General features: G+C 39.8%; 2 protein-coding genes across 3 annotated transcripts in view; one reads left to right on the top strand and one right to left on the bottom strand.

Moving 5' to 3' along the window:
• Positions 1 to 22,075, top strand: part of sick (sickie) — a 268,982-nt gene that overhangs the window by 103,887 nt on the left and 143,020 nt on the right. For both annotated transcript variants that reach the window (XM_043420505.1, XM_043420504.1), the window contains exon 5: positions 9,279 to 9,448. In XM_043420505.1, coding sequence (XP_043276440.1) covers positions 9,279 to 9,448 — 170 coding nt within the window. The remainder of the gene's footprint in view (positions 1 to 9,278; positions 9,449 to 22,075) is intronic.
• On the bottom strand, positions 9,916 to 21,387 carry LOC122411587 (prolyl endopeptidase-like). Its single transcript, XM_043420507.1, has 13 exons — positions 20,966 to 21,387; positions 17,780 to 17,893; positions 15,547 to 15,770; positions 15,285 to 15,472; positions 14,765 to 14,990; positions 14,533 to 14,689; positions 14,265 to 14,462; positions 14,005 to 14,187; positions 13,111 to 13,224; positions 12,894 to 13,042; positions 12,595 to 12,807; positions 11,273 to 11,600; positions 9,916 to 10,677 (listed from the first exon to the last, which is right to left on the bottom strand). The coding sequence occupies exons 1-13, from the start codon at positions 21,287 to 21,289 to the stop codon at positions 10,585 to 10,587; spliced, it is 2,511 nt and encodes an 836-aa protein (XP_043276442.1). The 5' UTR covers positions 21,290 to 21,387; the 3' UTR covers positions 9,916 to 10,584.

Here is a 22,075-nt window from a genome sequence, read left to right as displayed (position 1 = left end):
CCCGAAACCGTTGCACCTTCCTGCATTTCCCATCCCGATTTTTTCTCGGCATTTACATATTTTTACAATTTTTCTCCCTCCGATTAATTTTATATCAGACTCCAGGATGATTATGGGCGAAACGAGAAGCAGTGCTTCGGTCCACTCGACCTTGCGGACGAACCTTCGATCTTTCGGCTTTGACTTTTCTCCCTGAAACTTATAAGCAGCTCCCCGGAGCTTCAAAACACACGCAATGTGAACGGCCAATAATAGTGAAAAATTGCACGAGGAATGAGCGCCCATCGATTATCTCTGTATTCCTTCACTGGAAGCATCCAATTCTACAAACTTTTTATACGCCTCTTTAATTTTGTTTTCGCTGCCCGTGAAGTGTGTAAAGCTCAAGCTCGAAAGCTGTTTCTCATATTCCATTGCTTCGCGCGCGCTTACGCTCTTTCTGCGTCCGGCAGTCTGCGATGTTTCTGCGCGCGCTATCGCCCTAACCACAAAAGCCTCGTATGCGATCGTCGGAGTCGGGTTTTCGTTATACGAGTCAACTCGCCCGGCAGTCTGTTCAGCCTCTTAACGATGTTTCTTCGCTTTCTCGTACGCGTTTTCGGGCATATATATTTAGACAGGGATAACCCACTAGCACCTCGTATACGTACCCAATACACACGCGTCGAGTTTTATAATACAGTGAAACTTTGAAAGACACACAGACTTACGAATGTACTCGAGTGAGTCTGCAGTATCCACGTCACGAATGCACATGGCCTCTGACAACTGTGCGTGCGGTGTGGATGCGATCGCGAAATCAGGAGAAAAAAGTTCTTCGCTCATTTCTTTGGCTGTGAATCTTCTTGAGCTTCTGACAAATGATCTTCAATCCGAGCTCAAAGTCGCTCTTTTTTGCTCACACCCTTTTGGGCGCGATGGGCCTTCAAGAGTTGAATGCAGTACAATAATTCGTGGATTTAAACCACGCGTAATCCGAGCCGCGGATGGACGAGGGTTGAGATTAGTTATCGGGTCATTTTTCTTCAATGTAATTATACGCGTTTTATCGAAAAACTTTGAATCGTACGGATACGAAGTAAAATGCAGAGGCGTTTACGAATTTTGGAAACGCGCTCAAACGATGAACTAATAAAATGAGAGGAAAGCGTGTCGTTGACACTTGTTTAGATAGTTTTTATTCACGTTCTACAATTCCTGATCGTCCGGTGCTCAAAAACCGCGAGTATATAAAATCGCATAATCCTCAATCCCCTTTATAATATTTTGTGGGATCTTTTGACGCTCGCTATATTGTAATCCCGACGGCAGTTTTGTGTTGAACAGCGCCCTCGAAAATCCGGAAGCTGTTCGATATACCGCCGGGCCTTGTATCAGGTCCCTTCGTCTCGTCAGAATTCTAAAAATAACTTTCCTTCTACCTCATTCTGGCTCATTAACTTCCCTTTCTGTGTTTACACGCGTACGCAATCGTCGAAGATTTTTTAGGCCACCGATAGTGAAAAAACTTAACGACAGTTCTTTCGTCTTATCGAAGAAGCATTTTTGAAAAATTAAATAGTCCGAATTGAAATTTTTAAATCATGAAATCATCCGAAAAATAACGTTTTTGCTAATTTCTTCAACATTTATACTCCATTCTCGGATCTTCCTGGAGCTATTTTTATCTTCAAGTTTTATTGTCTGTAACAGTCACAGCTTCGTATTACTTAAACGTTAAATATTACAAATGCACCGAGTTCAAACGTCCAATCAAAGCTGTAGTCGCAGATCTTGACCTCAGGGACGATCATCTTCGTCTCTCTTTCTCCGAGTATCTTCCTCGATAATAAATCGAATGATTGTTCATTGCCCGGCGAAACGAGTCAAGAGCACGCGACTTGGCGAACCGACGAATCATCTAAAAATAGACATTAACCGACGAATGTGTGTTCCCTTCGATTCCCATGCTATCGCGTGCTACGAGAAAAAAAAATTTCGATCTTTCGACGTAGAAAAAATAGAGAGAAGGGTCAAAGAACGCGCGAGCGTTTTATTCCATGTCCGCAGATCAAATCTCAAACCGCCCGAGTCATTTGTGCAATTTTCACTGCTCGCTTGTTTCACTAAAAAGTGAGGATCGTCAATAAAGAAATTTATTAATTAAAATGCGATCCATAGTGAAACGTTGACACACGCGCCAAGAGTAACGTGACTGAAAAAACTAAGTGAAGCGACACTTAATCTATGGATAAATTCGTCATAAATTGAGATAAAAAAAAAACATCCAGAAGTTTAATTGATAGAAGCTTTAACGAAGTGAAACAATGTACGCAGTTAAAAATCAATAGGCAACGGGAATATAATGCGAGACGTGAAAAAGGAAAAACGTTGTACTCTTGCCAGGAAAAATTCGTATAAATGTGTGTCCCTACGTGTATGTCTATACGAGAGTCCTTTTTGTGATATCCATATATGAATATCTTGCAGGAATAAGACATTAATTAATCGGGAGCAATTTCGCTATGTGTTCCTGTTGGGTACACACCCGGGCGGCTCCTCGAGGCTTAATTCTGTAACACACTGCGCGGCTCTGGAAACGGCTGCTCCCGCGCGTTAAAGGGCGATGCGCGCCATCACCCTTTTGCTCTGTGAAATCTTTTTTTTTTTTTTTTTTTCTTTTTTTTTCTCCTCTTTCGGTATCATCGTCGACGTTGGGGGTGATGCACACGGGGGTGGGGCTCTGAGCCCGGAAACGTGGAAAGAGTAGCGCTTATCACGCGGCTCCGTCGACAGAAAAAAAGATGATATGGAACTGTCGTTCTCGCCCGCTCTGTATATTCGTCCTATTCAGAGTCCGCTGTAAATACTCGCACACTCTAGTGCCCACTCGACTCTCCGGAACTTGCCGGCTTTCCCTCTCTTTCCTCGCGCGCTACGTGTACTACGAGGGAGCACATAAAAACTCTCGTGTATAAAGATGCAATGCGGTTAGATAAAGTGTTGGTGTATTCGCGTTTATGTAGTGCAGTCGCACAAGTGTTCGAAGACTCGTACACGATTTTATGCTCGGAAATTGTACAGGTACTCGAGAGAGCAGCTCATACCATTATATTTCCTGAGCTCCGATCGCGATGAGAATACACACGTAGAGGAATATTCTACTACAGTGAATATTCTCTCTTAGGAAAATACAGCTTAAACGGTGTTGGTTCAACGATAAAATTCTCGATATACAAGAACGCTGCTCCGTGGCCACGCATGATGTTACCGATTTTATCGTTATTTCCATTCACACCAATGTCCTTAACATCCATCGAAGATTCAAAGAATTCTCTTTCAATTCCGGCCTATTAGATACAAAAGTTTCTTCAAAGTCGTATTTTTCATATAATTGTCAGGATATGATTTTCTAAATGGCAGTACTGGTATACCCATTCGCAAGGATGTGCTAAGGGAATTGTAGAATAAGCGTAGGGCGAGACCCTATTACTGGAGCCTGGGAGTCGAGTCCGAGGTGCTCGCTCGCTTCCACCACACGTGAGAGCTTCTCAGAGCAATTCTGCGAAAGTACGAGAAAGGAAGCTGGATTCCATAATGAATAGTATTAATAGGGCGTCGTTGAACAGTCCAGCGTGTAGTATTTCATTTGACGAAACTTCAAAATAATAGTTTAGCCTTACAGAAGACATTTTTATTTCATACTGCGACATCAATCTTCGCAATGATCTCGAACGCGATAAAATCATTGAAAGCTCATCAGTGTAATCTCATCGTGGGGGAGATGATGGAAAAAAGTATTAATTCGTTGGCAATCAACGATATAAAAATACATTCAATCGATCGCCATCCTCATAGAAATCTCGTTAGTCACACGTTTAGTTTCATTACCCCTACAGTGTGAGACTCTCCCAAGAGAAACTTACTCCAATGCACGAACAGGGATGTTGGATAGCACAAAGAAAGATACCGAGCACAAGTAGCGCTTGGCTGGGAACGATTATTCCCGTCAGCCCTTTGCACGAGCGCCGGTCGCGTGGACAGCATGGCAAGGCGAATACCGTCGGCTACAGCCAGTGCCATTGGTCGCTTAGCTGTCGGACAGTTTACTGTGGAAAAAGAGGCACTCTTGAACGGCAAGAGGGAACGAGGGAGATGCGAGTATCCGTCCTCAAGCAACCGCAAGAAGACGGGACACAATAAAGTGCAAGGAAAAAGCACAAGGGAAATAAAAGCATTGAGAATCTCTTCGTATCGGATCGTACGAATCTCTCCACAGAGAGACATTAAATTTTTTGAAAATTTTATGAATATTTAATCAAGAGGAAGAACAGCGTCTTGCCATTCGTGTAACGTAGGACTACAGAAGAATTGAGGTGATTTCTGGTCGCGCATCATTTATTTACGTCAGTGAATACATCAGTGTTGTTCTTTCCGCAATGTGTCCTCGAACACAGTAGCTCGTTACGTTGTGTGGTCGCGGAGCACGGAGACACCATTAAGTAGGAGCGAAACGAGCAAGATAGTGTAGCCACATCGTCTCTTAAGTTAATAAGAAGAACGTGCGGAGCGATCGGAGACTGAGATTAAATAATGGTGAGATGGGAGCCTTGGACGGAAGGGAGGAAAGTCACGGAAAATAGATTTTTCCTCTTTGTGTATTCTAATAATGTAAAATTTTCATTCGGATAAAGAATCGAGTTGACGCTGTGGAATATTACAAAGAGTGTCCATATATTTAATATCGTTCATGACAATAGCTTCGAGTTACGGTGACTTACATTCAGAGCCACCAAAGAGACAACACGTGTTTTAGATTGAAATCAGCATCGCACGACTCTATATACGAACTATAAAATATATGACATCCAACGAGCCCATGATAAAGCGTAGATAAACTGATCGCTAACGGTCAATGCTGTCTTGATCACGAAACCGGAACTGTAGCTCGAGTCCTAGAAAGGGTTTAAGTTGGCCCGGGGCGAGCTATCGCGCGCGCGCGCGCGATGTTGGGTAATAAGATTAAGCAGATATGGAATGCAGTCATTCGTGTTTGCGTCAATGTGCTCGCGTACGAGACCATTCGATAGCATTGTTCAACAAGCTTCGTACAGAAGTTGCGTCCGTTAATAAAAAAACTCTTCTTCGACGGGAAATGATGTGGTCACGGGTAAAATCTCAGACATTACAAGTCCGTAGAAGATAGAAGGAGGCCGATGCTCAGCTGGGAGACCTTGTTAAGAATGTGAGAACATTCTCGCAGTAGGCGCGCATATCGACTTGCGGATAACCTGCCAGACCTATAACTCCATCAATCAATATCCGGCCCGAAAGCCTCCGCGTTTCCTGTCCGCATTACATCGCTTCCTTTTAGCGCCTGGCAGCTCTCGAGTCTATTATTTCGCGGATGGAAGCTTCGGAATCTCTCTTTCTCTTCGTGCCTGTTTTCTCAATCGATCTTTACGTCGTCACATACGTACAAATTCGCTTTTCATTCGCTCCTATCGGTGCAGCATTTCCCATGAGTACTTGCCCATCGCGCAAGTGGGTTACGTGTCATAGGGTCTCAAACTAACTTGCGGATTTTATAAAATGTCTGGGTCATCGCACGTACGAACGCCTCACCTGCCTCGTCCAGCCCATCCTTTTTTCCCCGTCTTCGTACTTGAACTTACTCCATCCAGTTCGATACCCTATCGTACAAACTTGTGCAGTGCACACGTTGCCCCATCCGCGTTACGAGCCAGTGATACGGCGGTTGGATCCCAACCGCCGTGGCTTATTCCCGACTCCTTTTATTCTTACTTCTGCAGTCTTCTTCAGTATTTCTTTTTTATTGTTTCTTTTTGCGTAATTCCCCACGCTCACTGTGTACCGCATTCAACGGAATCGACCAGGCGACCGTGCCCGGCGACGAAGACACTACCATAAGAGGACATGTCTCGGTATACTCGATGTGCTCCCGCCCTTGGGTGCTCCCGATCCCGACCGGCGTTCTTTAAAACAATCCTCTTCAGCGCTTGCTTCGTAAACGCGATTTACACATACTCGTCGGCCTCAATAAGAGTGAGATAACGAGGTCCTTGCGTCATCGGTTATCCCGCGGAACCTTGTATGCAGTTCTGTAGCGTTTAGTTTCGTTTTCGTTCCGCACCGTTCTCCACACGCGTAGTGCGTCATTCATATTCAAAAGAGTTTTGGTATTGTCGTTTCAATTGCCTCGATGGGGCATTGGTTGTCAAATGTAATGTCGATTGACCTTATCATCTTTACGGGAATGTAAAATGATGCTGGGACGTACGACGTAATCATGTTCCTGCATTCGAACCTTTTGGTCGTACCGCGGATCCCGTACGGGTGTTTGGGAAGCTCGCGATCTTAGATGACGCCTTTGTTTGTTAAATCGAGCCTGGCTAAACGCTCGTTGTCTTGGAGATACGAGTTTTATTTTTTCTTGTTGATTGCTCGAAAGAGCGGAAGACGAGAGAGGAGAAAAAGAGGATGAATACAAGGTATACGCTTGCTACCCTTACTGCCGCCTCATCCCTGTATCAACTGCTGTATCAACCTGCGAGGGCTTTCCCTCTGCCGACGGTATAGCTGCAGATAGACGGAAGGATTCCCCGGGGAGTGTGCATGGCACTCTTATCTCTCTTTGGCGAAGCTCGAACGGGGAACGACTCTCGGAAACAAACAGGAGACAGAAGAGAAGGAAAAGATGGGGAGGTTGTCGGATGCGGTGGGGTTAGGGAAGCGAGCAAATAGCATCGAGAGAAGGAAGAAACGCAGGAGTGGGATTGTGTGTTTTATCCTCGGACTGTGAGGTTGGATACGGAGCTCCAGAGGCGTAAGAGTATACGCGGACGAGTGGAAGAAATGAAAAAAACTAGGCTCGTTTGTAGCTGTCTTTCCATAAGGATTATTCGAGAATGCAAGTATCGAAGCGGGGCTGAGTTGTTCGGGCAACAGTTCCTTTTTCTCGTCCAGCTTCGCGGTATTGGACGACGGATAGAGGAAGAAGCTTGCCAGCATGGGACGCTTCATGGTCATGGTCCGGGAGAATAAAGCATAAAAAGAAAGTAAAAGGTCCGATATAACCACTTCCAAAATGGGCTACCAAGGAAAGACCACTCTTGTTTTCTTCTCAACCCAGCACTGCTATATCCAGCGAAGATCTTGAGAAGTCTTTCAATTGCCTTTCCGCTTAGGGAATCTTAAATATTGCATTCCAATCGCGAGCCCGCGCGCGCGCGCGCGCGAATTGAAGTCTACAAGGGCTCTTCAGGATAAAAATTCATTTGCATAACGATCGTCAAGTTTAAGGGCGTCAATTAAACTCCCAATCGCTTTTTTTAATATGTTTCATCGACCAATGATCCCGCAGGATGCTTCCGACGCTATAAGCATGAAATATCAGTGCAGCCGAAACCCCCTGCGCTTTGACGAGAGCCGGGGAGAGGGAAGCGAGCCGCTTTTGCGCTCTTTCATCTTCAACCCACCTTATGCCTGCGTACAATCATCATCCATGAATGACAACACCACTGTCTATACAGTCAGCGGATCCGAGTACAGTGCACATCAGAAAAGCACTATCGCTGGCTCATGCTTCACCTACGTACGAGTTCTACGTACGCCTATTGTCGGCTGAGTCACCGCCGGTGTAACGCGGCCCTCTCTTCTTCAACACTCGAGTGTACATCAGTGCCAGCACACGTGTGCCGTTTTTTCTGACTGCGCTTGAGAAGTGAGACCAAAAGAGTTAAAAATGTGCTGTACAGTTGAAAGAGAGATAGGGAAGAAGCGAGGAAGGGGGACACGCAGCGAAAGAACTGTAGAAACAGAGAGAAAACTGCGGCAGTCTTAAGAACAATGGAAACGAAAGGTGTATCGGAGTACCGCGCGCCGGGTGCTTGTGTTAGCGGAGGTAACACGCCGAGAGCATGGTCACGGAGGTCACGTTTCGCGGAACCAACCACTTCGTGTAGCCGTCTTTGTGCAGTGGGTCCTTTGAAAGAGAGTTTAATTTTTCGGTCTACATCGCTGATTCTTACAGAGCCACTAAGTGTCTGTTCGAGCTAAATGATAGACGAAAAAAGAGTTCTCTATAGAGTCACCGGGAAACTACGTTGTCAACGAGAAATCGCAAGGAAAACAATGGCAAAACAGTGGATTGGAATATGCCTGGAAGGCAACTTGTCTGAAAATTGATGGCACACAACATTATGTGTTTCCGAAGGTTCGAAAAGTTGAAGCTACCTACACCGTCTCTATCCCCTAGGGCTGTGACGCACTCCTCTCGTCTCGTCATCTTCGGCGAGACTACGCGAATGAGAGCGACGAAGAGATGACGATACGGAGGAGCGAAAAGCTATCGACTCTGTCGTAGCTTGGCACGGTCCATAATTAGCGCGACGCTGCTGTCCTGAAACATGCTGTGGGGCGTTAAATCACTTTTCTTCATCGTGCCACTCGTCAGTCATGGGATGAGCTACTCATCATGATGGACAGTGAACTTTGGCGCTCGAAAAGCCTTGAATTCCCGAATAGTTCAATTATTCATGAGTCCTGATCGATTAACTTGTGTCGCTTAGGCTTTCATTTTTCAAAATCTTTTACACCTTGTCATGCTCGGGCGTATCCCAGCTTCGTTGTAACATGCTAATACTAAATAAATAGACACAACGCGACAAGATGAGATGGGAGAGATGATCCAGAACATTTAACAGGAACGAACGATCCACGATAGTTGCTGTCCATACATTACAGTTACCCCACAACTCTTTGGCTTTTATTAACGGCTTGTGCCCTGCGTATGCGGTAAATCACCTTTTTTTTTTTATTATCTATCCCAAGCACTCTGGACGTTTCATTTTTTCTCATGCTCCACGCAAATGTTCCGCTGTTGAGTGTACCATTTTTTTTCGTCTGCTCTCGCAGTCACTCGGTCTTCCCTCGCGCGGTATGAACTACAACGAGAGGCAATATATCCAAGCGTGACCAGGAACGACCATGTGTATACGTGGTTGGTCCGGTTTAATTTGCGAAAAAGCTCACACAGAGAAAAATAAAAGGTAGAGAATGTATACGGAGATATGTCCGTTACTCGTGCGGGAAATTAACGCCCGCGGCTAGGTCAGCTGCGGAAAATTGATCATCCGTTAGCCCGGCTCTGCGCGCATTGCGCATCCTCGTTTGCATTCTTTATCATGAACTTTGTTTAGTATGCAGCTTTAGTGCGTTACAAAGTCCCAATTATTCAGGACTAATGTTGTTATTTTTTTGGATTTTTTCGCGTCCAGGTCGAAAACGTGAGTCTCTGTGTCGGAGCCCTGCGGGCACTCGGTGCTGACGTCGGGGCTGTTAATCCCGGTGAGTTGTCAACAGGATCTACCCTTCGACCTGTACTTGCGCTGCTCTTCGCCCTCTCACGGCACAAGCAACGAGCTAAACAGCTTCAAGACATGCCGAGGTGAGTTTCTCTCCTTATCATTCGTCGCCGCTCATTTGATCTAAATCTCACATGATAACTTACCGACTGCCAGTGTGAAACGAAACTCGTGAATTACCCGACCGGGGGACTCAAAACTACAGAGGCGCCACTCTAAAAGCTTCTGCCGAGCTCGGCTTTCTTAGAGGGCTTACAGCGCTCGTAGCAAGGTTCGAATTGTCGCTGGAGTTCCATTTTTTGTATTACGAGCCACGATGTAATCCACTTTATCGCTGGATGGTAAAGCGATCGTTTATCGTCAGTAGATATTGCCCGCTCTCTGACCAAATTACCGTTCCTCTCGCACTACACGAATGATTTTTCCTATTTTTTTTACAAATCGCTTGGTCATTTTTCAGTTTAATAACAATCAGTAACTTTTCGTAGTGATGCAGGTAAAAACAGCAGATTATTTTATCGAATTAAAGTTCTCCGGAGTTATTTCGAGATTGAAATTGTGATTTCGTTCATAAAAGTCGATCATAGAAATTACTTTTATTACCGATCCGATATCTAGAAACGTCGTCGCGGCAGCGTCTTTGCGCCAATAAGTAAAAAAAGAACAATTTTGACTAGACAAGTCAAGATGGATAGCGTATCTGTGTACTCGAGATTGGCTGATTTCCCCTGACTTGTGAAGTTGAAGTGATCGCCATTTGTAGTGAATTGGCCTGGTGAAAAAATGAAAGTTCCACAAGACGATGGGATTAATGTGCGTCCGATGATGAAAATTTTCTTTATTTTTATTCATAAAATCATAATTCATTCGCAGAATTTTCGTTTAACATCCTTGTTATTGTTTTTATTATTTTTCATTATTTCCCTTTGAATTATGCAGAAAATTCTGACGTTGACGAACCCAAAGGATTTGAACATTTTACGATAAAATAATAACGAAATATTTGATACAACACTCGAATAGGGAGTCATTTCGGGATTTCATTTCGTGATCTTTCACTATTTTAAATGATTCGTGTTGTCCCCAAAACATCAAGTCAACGATATCCAAAAAAGTTTTAATGCTTTTTCCAGAAATTCTGTACATTCTTTCAGAAAGATTTTGTTCGTTTACATACTTGAGAGTGTGTCGGCAAGACCCGAGAAAATTCAAGTTTTGTTCAACACTTTTGATTATTTTTCGTTCTTCTTCTTCTGTGCTGCAAGTTCAATGCTTTCACAATGAACGTCATGGAATCAGCAGCCTCTTCGATCTGAAATTCAGATCAATTCATCATTTTCACTTGCTCAAATAGTTGCAGCTTTTAATATTTTCTCATGTTTCGTGATGTTTAAACGCAAAATACGAATGTATCAATCGCGAGATACTAATTCGAGGCTTTTTTATCTACTAAATTACCCAAAGTTTTTTTCTTGCATGTTACTTGCGCGATAAAAAATTGGATGTCTAGCAATCCCATCAGTTGAGACTATTCGATTTTACTGTATAAGATTTTTCATCCTCATTGTAAATTTATTCGTCTTATGTTGAATACTTTTCAGTGAGATTGAAAAACACTTCGAATAGCCTAGAGAATTGAAACTGACAGAAGAATATGTCAATTTTTCAACGTTGAACGCAAAACGAAAAAATTGTTCGTTCTTGCACTTAGCCGAGTTGAAAATGTCACGAAAATGTAGTTTTCAAATAAAGTGTGTGCCAAAAATCGTTGGTAAAAAATGTTGAATGCTTCTATCCAAGTCTAAGGTCGATAACAGAAATAAATAAAAAATAAATTTCGAAAATTTTGGAGCTATAAAATGAAAATAATGGTTTTTCATTTTTAGTTCAAGTTTGAACAGACCAACCTGTTTCGTTAATGATTTGCCGCTACCGTGACCGGCTTGTTTTTCGATTCGGGCTAAAATCGGATTACGTTGAAAGGGTGATCTTCCAATATGATATTGCAGCGTCGCGATATGTTTCAAACTGTGAAGAGGTACGACGCGATCGTCGTGATCGGCAGTGAGTAAAAGAGTAGCTGGAAATTGAACGCCTTTCGGTGGTCTTTTTACGTTGTGAAGCGGAGAATATTTTAATAAATTGATGAACTCTTTACGATTATCAGAACTGCCGTATTCCGGGACCCACGCATATCCAATCGTAAAATTGTGATATTTCAACATGTCCATTACTCTGTAAAACAAAAACAAGATGCACCATGAAATTTTAGCAACTTCTTTTCGAATTTATGCTTGCTGTAAACTAAGATGACTCTCTTCCTCCGATTATGTTGGAAAAAATAGGGTGGGGATCAAATGTTGGAATGACTAAAATTTCGAACAGCTAAAATCTCGAATTTATAAACTTCGAATGATAATATGGAGACGGATAGATTCGACTAGAGCTTTGAATGCCGAAAATAAATAAAGCAGAAACTGCAAGGTCCGAAGAACGTTTACATCGAAAATAGAATGTAACAATCGCCCATAGGACGATGATTAAAATATCGATTTTTCGAAAATTCGACTATCACTCTTTTGATTCATAAATTACTACGGTCAGCGATACTGTGAAAATTCACAATTTTGAAAATATAATAACGAAATACGAAATATTACTGAGGTTGAAATACTGAAACACCAAAAAGTCGAACAGTCAAAATAGCGAAACGTTAGAAAGTCGATCGATCAAAATAAATAAATGCAGCAGAGCTCCAAATACACGCGTCTCACTCACTTACTTACTAAGACCGGTGATCTCCCGTTTTAAACATCGCCATTTTGACTTTCGCCTTTTCGAGCCATCGCTATTCTGCATATCCAAGTTTTATAGGCTCGAAAAATTCACTTTCGATTTTTTGCTACTCTATATTCTGGTCTGTCTGTAAAACAATTACTGTCCATTTTGAATTCGAAAATATGAACTTTTGACATTCGGATGGTCTGTTAAAACTGCATTCGAAATGAAAACTATCGAAATATATATTTTCGGGTAAATATGAATTCAAAGAAGGAATTTTTGATTAAACGCGCAATCTGCTGAATAGTTGATCGGGAATAAGAATTTCGAATAACTTATTTTTCTCCAAACTGATATCACAACTTTTAAAATTTCGAAATATCGACCGTTCTACAATTCAGTTATTCGACATATTGAACCCCACCCAAAAAATATAAAATATTCTCACCCAACATTTGCAATTGCTGCACCAAATAATTCAGGTCTCTGATTGATACACGCAGCAACTAACAATCCTCCGTTACTTTCACCTTCAATAGTCAACATTGACGGAGATGTAAATCCATTCTGGACTAAATACTCTGCTGCACTTTGGAAATCATCAAAAGTGTTTTGCTTTTTAAAGAGCTTTCCAGCCTCGTGCCATTCTTCCCCATATTCGCTGAAAATATAAGCATCGATTCGTTGTGAATTTACAGTCGCCAGGAAAATATGAAATTATAGATAATTCGAATTAAAATAACTTACCCTCCTCCTCGAATATTGGCAACAGCGAATACACCATTAAAGTGTTTAACAAATAGCAGGGTCTTTGCACTGAAAAACGGCTGTACGCTGACGCCGAAACCGCCATATCCGTGCAGGATTGCAGGCATAGTTCCATCCTTCACACTGTCCTAAAATTTATCTTGCTTCAGATCACTGCATCTTATCATTGTATTTCAACTAATCTACTCATATTAACCGCTTTGGCGACGATGAACATGGGAATTCGCGTTCCATCTTTGCTTTTGTAAAAAACTTGCTTGGTTTCGTACTCACGCAGGTCCAGGTTATCGTTTCCCATAGTTTTAAAAATCTGTTGAAAATAAATGAAAAACGAATTAGTGAACACGCACCAGACATTTTGGTAAATATTCTTGAAGAATCACGATTGAAAAAATGATAAGGTTCATCGTATGAAAATTGCATTCATTATATCCTGTATTACGCATTATTTCCATTGGCTTTCCAGATATCCAGGCCAGATTAGGTAATTATGCAGTTTCGTTGCTTCACTAAAAATCGATGCAAGATTGTTTTTGAGAAGCATCAAGTGCTTCGATTAGTCACCATTAATGAAAATGAATGTCCATCTTGTCCTGATGTAAGCTTCTAAATATTCGAATATTCTCTATTTCAACACGTTTTCCCCACAACTTCAAAACCCCATAACTTATGGCTTTCATGAGAAACGTCAGTCTCCCCTGCCGAAATGTCACATTTAGTATAGACCAATCAACAACTTCGTGAAGAAAAAAGAACGTTCGATCGTTTTTAGGTAAAGTAACCAAACTGCATAACTTCCCGAGTTTCTATCGAATCATTCAATTGCATCAACGTCATATAATCACGCATTTTATCAATTTTTATGTTCCTGTTAGAATGCTAAATTTCTTGAGACCGTTACGAACATTAAAATGAAAAAAATAAAAAATAAGAAAATTTCTTGTAGCATAAAGTGTAACGTTTCTACGTTTTTGTTATTAATGTTTGTAAAACTTGGCATTTTCGGAGTTACTATTACTCTGTCGTAATTATGATGTTAATACGGAATCTTATTCTAACAATTGGCATAAAAATTCAATCGTAAAATTACTTCTGGTGCTTTGTCCTCTCTCAAATCCACTCTGTAAATAATTCCTGGTGTCAAGAACGATGTGAACCGGTAAAAAATCTCCGAATTTTTTTTATCTCCAGAAAATTCGGCAATTGTACCGACCTCGAGAGGAAAAGTTCTCAAAAGCCTGCCAGTATTTAAGCTGTAAAGTTGGAGAACGCTCTGCGAACAGAACAGTGACAATTTACACAATAAAGTTTCTTTCAATAGTGTCGAATGGCAATTTGATCGATAATTACTTTGACATTTTCGATGTAACACGTGACCAATTTATCTTTATCGACAGCCCGAACCCAGCTGAGAACATTAATGGCATGTTGAGGCAATACAATCGACGCTGCCGTCTTAGGATGCTCCAGATCGATCCTTATCAGTTGAAAATTCGGTGCATTTTTATTCGTTACGAAAAACGCCATTGGCCCATCGTTTGTCACGTACTAGATTTGTGAGTTGGTTAAAATTCATCTTCGTATCGTTCAATTTGAAATAAACCATTTATATACTTGCTTCGTAGGTGCTTTGCGGCTCGTCAATGATTTTTTCTAAATGAAACTTTTGACTGATTTTTCCGACGGGCAATCGCGTCAGATACATTCTTGTATTGTCAGTATCATTCATGGCAAATATTAGCAACAATCCATTATAGTCGACCACTTGAGCTTTGCTGGAAAATTTACATCTCTCTGAGCACATTTTCAAAACGTTTACAGTGCTCGATTAGTTCATAGGGTAAACTTACATCCTGAAATATGGCTCGTCTGGAAATTCCACTACTAAAACATCTTTCGATTGCTCAGTTCCCACAATATGATAGTATAATTTTTGGTTTTCGACTTTTCGAATATCCTTATTTTCTAGGACTTCGTTTTCTTCGGGATACGCGCCGTAAAAAATGCCTTTATTGTCCTTTGTCCACATTATCGTAGAGTATTTAACTCTTTTCAAAACTTCGGGATACATGAATCCTAAATAATCCCATTTTCATTAATATGAAATGCGAAAATCGGGCACGAGAAAATCGGAAGAGAAACTCAAAAATTGAATATTCGTCGATACACAAAAAACCGTTGGATAAGTTCTCAGAATTAGAAATTAGTTTTCCTCTCATTTAAATTTTGATTTTTTTGCAATTGACAGTCGATAAAAAAGCACGGAAATATTGAGTCGGAAACGTTATTTAGTTTTTTTTTCATTAAAAGATATCGAATGCACGACGAATTCGTCGTCTTATAATTGCTCTGAATTTTATTTTGATTTACCTGTTTCGGTATTCTTGAAATAAATTTCATTCCAATCGGACCCGTTGACGGACGCACTGAAAGCCAATATTTCGCCATTGTCGCTGAATACTTTATCAGTTATGGAGACCACTTCATTTGCACAACAAATTTTAGGATCCAGAAAGACTCTAGGCTCGCTGTTCAGGCTATCTTGAACATGCAAAACACTGTGGCAAAAGGAGATTAAAAATTGAAAATTTGTCAAATTGGATAATTGAACAAATTGAGTTTGAAATCCAACCTTTGACTTTGCAGTCCTGAATCTATGTTGTAATAATATTTATTTCCGTGTTTCTTTGGACACGAGTATGTCCGAAAATCACAGAGTTTCGTCAATTCGTCTTTTATTTTTTGGCGTATCAGTCCTCCGGATAAATACGCAGTAGTTACTGCATTTTGCTTATTAATGAACTGTTTGACCTCATCGGAATCTGGATGTTCGAGCCATGCATATGGATCAGGAATCTAGATTAAAAAAAAATATATTCTCGAAAAAAATTCAGACTCTCCATCTCCCTTTTTTGAGGAAAATTCAAAGAGATTTTTCATTCAATTAAAAAATGTGATAAAAATGAGAATCATCATGAGCATTAGGGTGGCCCTTAATATGGGTAAAAAAAAAAAATTGATGGCGCCGCCCCCCAAAATGATTCCAAATGATAAAAAAAAAAAATCTACGCAAAGCCGCAGCTATGTCCGGTAAGAAGAAGACGTGCCTGTAAGCATGAACTTGGATTCAAATATCAATTTTTCTGCATGATTGGAGAAATTTCGATTTTTTAAATCTGGTTTATGTGTCAATTTTTTTTCCCCTACTTTCCGAAGCTATCGTACATTAGTATTCAATATACAGATCAAATAATAAGGTCTTCCATACTACGCTAACGAAAAAAATTAAAGGGTCAAAAGATTTTTCCCAATTTTTAGTGATTTTTCAAAATGTTGTATTTCAGTAAAAAATGTCGTTTCTTCGTTGCAACCGGTCAAACATTAAAAAAAATGTAAGGGTCACGTTTTTTACGTTAAACGAGTCATGATCATGACGAAAATGAAAAATAAAAAATTTCTAAGTTTTTTCCACATTTTTTCCATAAATAAGGTTGAAATATGCAAAAAAAAATTTCCGAAAGTTTTTGATTGAAAATTGATTTCTTTTCTTAAGATGATGGATCAGTCGGTAATCACAACCGTGAGTGCGAGAGAGATAGCTGCAAATTTTGAAAAGGAAATTTTTCCACATCGTTCGTCTGATCGAAAAAATAAAAATGTTATCGGATTTTTGCGATCGTGCTGCGTACGATGACATTTTTATTATTTTAATCGAACGAACGATGTCAAAGAGTTTCAATTTCAAAAATTCGAAGTGTGATTATCGACTGATCCATCATCTTAAGGCTTCCACAACACTGAAGGCTTCTGAAAAACCATAAATTACCTTTTTTTTCCTGTTTTTTAAATGCACGACAAGGATGGAAGAAAAAATTTGTCTTCAAGATCGCAACGGAACCTTGTAGGACATTCATTCCAGTTTTCAGAACTGCCCTTGAATTTCCTATGCGACCATTGGTTGCCGAGATATCGTCGATCAAAGACAAAAGAGTCCTTCTCGATTCAAAGTTCAACATCTCAGCAAAAAATGGTCCTACCGAAGTTTTAAAAAAAGTAAATTGAAGCTGAATAAACCAGCTATTCGGTCCATACCATGGCTTAGTTGAAAAAAATAAATCTACGCTTGTGGAATTGAAAAAAAATCTTAAAAAATTTGAAAATTTTTTTCTCGTACTACGAGAATACGTCTAGAAAATACGTTTTTCTAGACCTCGATACGACCATTTTTCACTGAAATACAACATTTTGAAAAATCACTAGAAAGTGGGAAAAATCTTTTGACCCTTCAATTTATTTCGTTAGTGCAGTATGGAAGACTTATTATTTGATCTGAAAATTGAATACTAATATACAATAGCTTCGGAAAGTAGGCAAAAAAAATTGACACATAAACCAGATTTAAAAAGTCCATGTTTCTCCAATCATTCAGAAAAGTTGATATTTAAATAAAAGTTCTTGCTTACAGGCACGTCTTCCTTTTACCGGACGTAGCTACGGTTTTGCGTAGATTTTTTTTTTATCATTTGGAATCGTTTTGAGAGGGGCGGCGCGATCAATTTTTTTTTTACCCATATTAAGGGCCAACCTAATGAGCATCATCGCGATCAATTACAATTTTTCCTGGTCATTGAGGCCATCTGATTAATGAACCCATTGAACTGATGTTAAATCTACATATCATATCATCGATTGAAGAAAATTTTTAATAAGTACAACAATCAATTAATAAACTCTATGAAAAATTAAATTTTTTTCAAATATTTACGAGAAAAATAAAAAAAAAAAGGAGTTTGGTGAACAAAGAATTATGCATGATGCGAGTACAAAAAATCGTCATGAAATTCATAGAACAATGAATATTAAACCTTTTGACCAAAATAGTCGTTGATGGTAAATTCAAATCGGTCAGCTAGTGGATAGTTGATTATAATTTCGTCTTGTTTTGCAGCGTCAACGCGCCCAGTGTCCTCTTCGATTTCCTGAATGCACAAATAAAAAAAAAGCGAATGATAATCAAGCAGTCAGTTGCGAGCACCGAGAATTTTGGGACTCGATGCTAAAGTTACCAAGTCAAACACAGTGCTGGTGAAGATCATTGAAAAAATAATGACAGCGGAATAGGCGCGTGATTAAACTCGCTTACAACAACACTTTGTTCCGAAATTAGTACGTTTTAAAAAAAAACTTTGCCAATTACACTTTCTTTCTCCACACTCCATCGATTTATCTCGAAAAAGTATGCCTTAGAATGGGGGAAAAAAAAAATCGATTGACGTTGGATAATATTTGGATGAGTTGAATATATAATTTTTCAATCAGCTTGACTTTGAATATATCGATAACCCGATTCCAATCGATACTTGTAAGCATCGAATGAAATTGGAGATACTTCCGTTGAAAAGAAATGAAATATCCGAAAATTTGGTCTCTGAATTATCTCGGAGATGCAACAGCATCCGTAGATATAATTTTAAAAAATATATATATATATCAAATACACCGGTGATTACGAAGGCGGACTCACAGTTTTTTTCTCCTGAGCTAAAGTTCCGATAACTGCGAAGACTACGCACGGGACTATGAAGCACCGAAATTTTCGCATGTTCGGTCGACGGTAGAAAAACTGAGCAGAGTGACAAAATTTGAACCCGATCGTAAAGCGGTTGGTTTGATGTAGAAAATCTTCGTTTTTTGACGAAAGAAACTGCCTTTTATACGCTCCGCTACAATCACTGTTTTTAATCTATCAAGGTCTGTAAATATCTTTTCTCTACCAATTGTGTGCGAGCACAGCCCACAATAAAACAAGCCCCATGACTGATTCTTATGTTCAAGTATCCTGGTACGAAAAATATAAATGAACAGCAAACATTTTCTTGTACGTTGTTCAAAATTCTGTCAGAAGCTATTAAAAAGTGATCTTAGAAAAATTTAACCTGTTATAATCCGAGTGAGCATTTTTTCGATTTTTTCTATAGGCTCGAGGGAAAAAAGTTCATTCGATAAATCACCTTGTAGGATTTACAGTTTTTCGCTATTATTTAGCAGTGCTCGCAAACACAGCCGTCAGCCTTCATAGATATTTTCCTCTTTTTACTGCACGCTCTTACGCACTCTTTTTACCTGAGCTCACACGTGTGGCAAACAGGCACTAAAGCTCACCGTAGATATTCTTATTATGCCACGCTCACATAAAATACACGGAGGAAGATTCAAATCCGTTTATTAGTTTTGAAGTGGGGAAAAGAATTAACACCTCCACATCACTTTAGTACTGAAAACTTTTAATTTTGTTTCTTTCCACATCAAAAACGATTAATATTCATTTGAAAATGTTCCTTCCTCCTCTTTATCATAGATTTATCATAGATAAATCTGTTGGCTTTCACGACCTTACAAAATTGAACCACCAGGTTGAAGATCATCATTCAAATTATGTTTACGGTTTCACGAAATTTCGGTTTTCTATTTCACAGAAATATATATTGGGGGGGGGGGGGGGGCAGTAATTGAACCCTATTCATGGTAAACATCAACTTGAATTACCAATTTGGACGGACTTGGTGAGCTAACAGAAACGAATAACAGTGGTTCAAGATGGGAATTTTTTCTCTTTTAGTACTTTATTAGAGGGAAAAGTTAGGCACTGAATGAATCCTATTGGATGAAAAAGTTTGGCCGATTTTCAATCAGCAACCGCTGAAGCGATGTAATGAACTATTTACAGAAAAAATCTTATTGTTCTCATAGAATTGTAAAGATATGTGATGTCAAAATAAAATCAAAATGAATTTGAGCATTGTTTTTTAAGTAACGGATTTTTAAACATTTCGAAAAAAATTTTGAATAAATGCTCATCGATCGAAAATTCGAAAAAAAGGAGATCTTAATATTTTTGCCCAAACCCCATGGTTTTCGAATTAAGTCACTGCAGTTGGCGGAGTGCTGGCTGGGAATGTCGAAAAAAGACAATATTGGACACAAATTCTGACAAAATTCCAGTCGATTCAGAACGATCTTCCTTTTCCCCTCGAGGCAATTTCATTTAAGTTCCGAAATCTTCGAGTTTACCCGTATTTTCTGAAAATGGTATTTTTTAAGGGAAAATACGATTCCTTTGCGAAAAAAGATGGTAGAAAATTTTTTCAAAAACGAAATTAAAGCTGTTTCTCTTGTCTTTGAGATTGTCATAAAAAAATTTCATACTTTTGGTCGGCAGTGCCATAACAGATACCGCCCCAAGATCTAACATACGAATCCTCTTGCTTCTTCTTTTTTACTTCCAGAACGTTAAGTTCAATGTTTTCGCAATGAACGTCACGATATCCGTATTTTCTTCGATCTGAAATTTAGATGAAGAATAAAATTCAGAACGTCGACTAACTCACTCAGTCCTCATCGCCCTCGCCATCATATAATTGTGTAGGTATATTATTTGTGATCCGTTATCACCCAAGATAAATTTGCTTTTTCACGAGACACACACGAGCGGGGTTCATCACTATCGTTTGGAATTTATACGCGTTTCTAATTATCTCATAAATCTTGAAAAAAATTAAGCAACCGCATCGATACGCAGCGAGCACGTGGCACGGATACTTTTTTTTTGTCAAATTATCGTCGAAACTCCAGTTTCAAGTAATCGAGAAAACCTCTTTTCCCTAGAGGTGCGTTGAAACGTTTTTTTTTTTTTTTTAATTTTTTAATTTTCGGGACCTTATGAACTTGAATTGTTCAGAATAGTCGAGAAAATAAAAAGGAAATATTGGAAGAATTCGTAGCCTAAATAACGAGTTTTTCCAGATTCTCAACATTTTTCTTTATAATCCGTCGCAATGCCAATCTACTTGTGGAAATATTGAAAGAGTATTTCATGAAAAAATTCTTATTGCTTTTGAAATAATGGGAACTGTTCGCGATTCCTGAAATCCATCAGGAGCTTTAACAACGAAAGTAAATGATAGAATTTTACAAAAATGTTGAAATCAATGAAAGATTTAGGCGGAGCAAAAAAGTATTGGATCTTCCTTACAAAATTTTATCAAACTGACCAATTGAATCGCTGGTTGTTCGCCTCCATGACCCGCATCGATTTCGATTTTGATCATAATCGGATTGCTCTGATCAGGCAATCTGCCGATGTCATGTTGCAGCGTTGCGGCAAGTTTGAAGCTGTGAAGGGGTACGTCGCGATCATCGTGATCGACAGTGAGTAAAAGAGTAGCTGGAAATTGAACGCCTTTCGATGGTGCCTTAACGTTGTGGAGTGGGGAATATTTCAATAGATTCTCAAACTGTCGAGGGTCGTCGGGACTGTCGTACTCCGAGACCCACGCATATCCAATCGTAAATTTATCATATCTCAACATGTCCATCACTCTGTAAAACAAACAAAATCCAAAGTCAGAGACTACGATGCTTCCGTTGAAATATAATGTACTTCACGAGAGAAGTTTTTCGAGCATCAACAATGTTATCAATTCTTTCGCTAAATTTATGAATAAAATAATCTTCATGCCCCATTTCCGCGATTGCACCACCAAATAAATCCGGTCGCTGGCTGATCGACGCAGCGACTAATAATCCGCCATTACTGTCAGCCTGAAGAATTAATTTCGACGGCGTTGTATATTTATTATCAATTAAATACTCGGCAGCACGTTGAAAATCATCGAAAACGTTTTGTTTGTTAAAAAGTCTTGCAGCGTCGTGGCATCGTTTTCCATATTCGCTGGGGACAAAAAACATCATTTTATTGTTAAATAAAATTTTCTCCCGCCATGTTAAACTATTCAATTCATAATAAGCTCGAATAAAAATCAGTCACCCTCCTCCTCGTATATTAGCAACAGCGAAAACGCCATTGAAGTGCTTTATAAACACGAGTGTCGCTGGGCTAAATTCGGGTTGCACGCTAACGCCGAACCCGCCGTATCCAGTCAGAAGAGCAGGCATCGATCTGTTCAGTACGGCATCCTAAAAATTTTTCTTATTTCAACATGATGCAATATTATTTCTTTACTTTCCATTAGAACATCAATACTCACCGTTTTCATGAGGATAGACATGGGGATTCGCGTTCCGTCTTTGCTGGTATAAAAAACTTGGGCGCTTTTGAATGCTCGAAGATCGAAATTGTGGATTTCGCTTTCTCGGAGAAT

The sequence above is a fragment of the Venturia canescens genome, chromosome 5 (assembly GCF_019457755.1).
Source record: "Venturia canescens isolate UGA chromosome 5, ASM1945775v1, whole genome shotgun sequence".
NCBI lineage: Eukaryota > Metazoa > Arthropoda > Insecta > Hymenoptera > Ichneumonidae > Venturia > Venturia canescens.
Note: the sequence above shows the minus strand (reverse complement) of the source record. Positions and strands in the feature narration are given on the sequence as shown.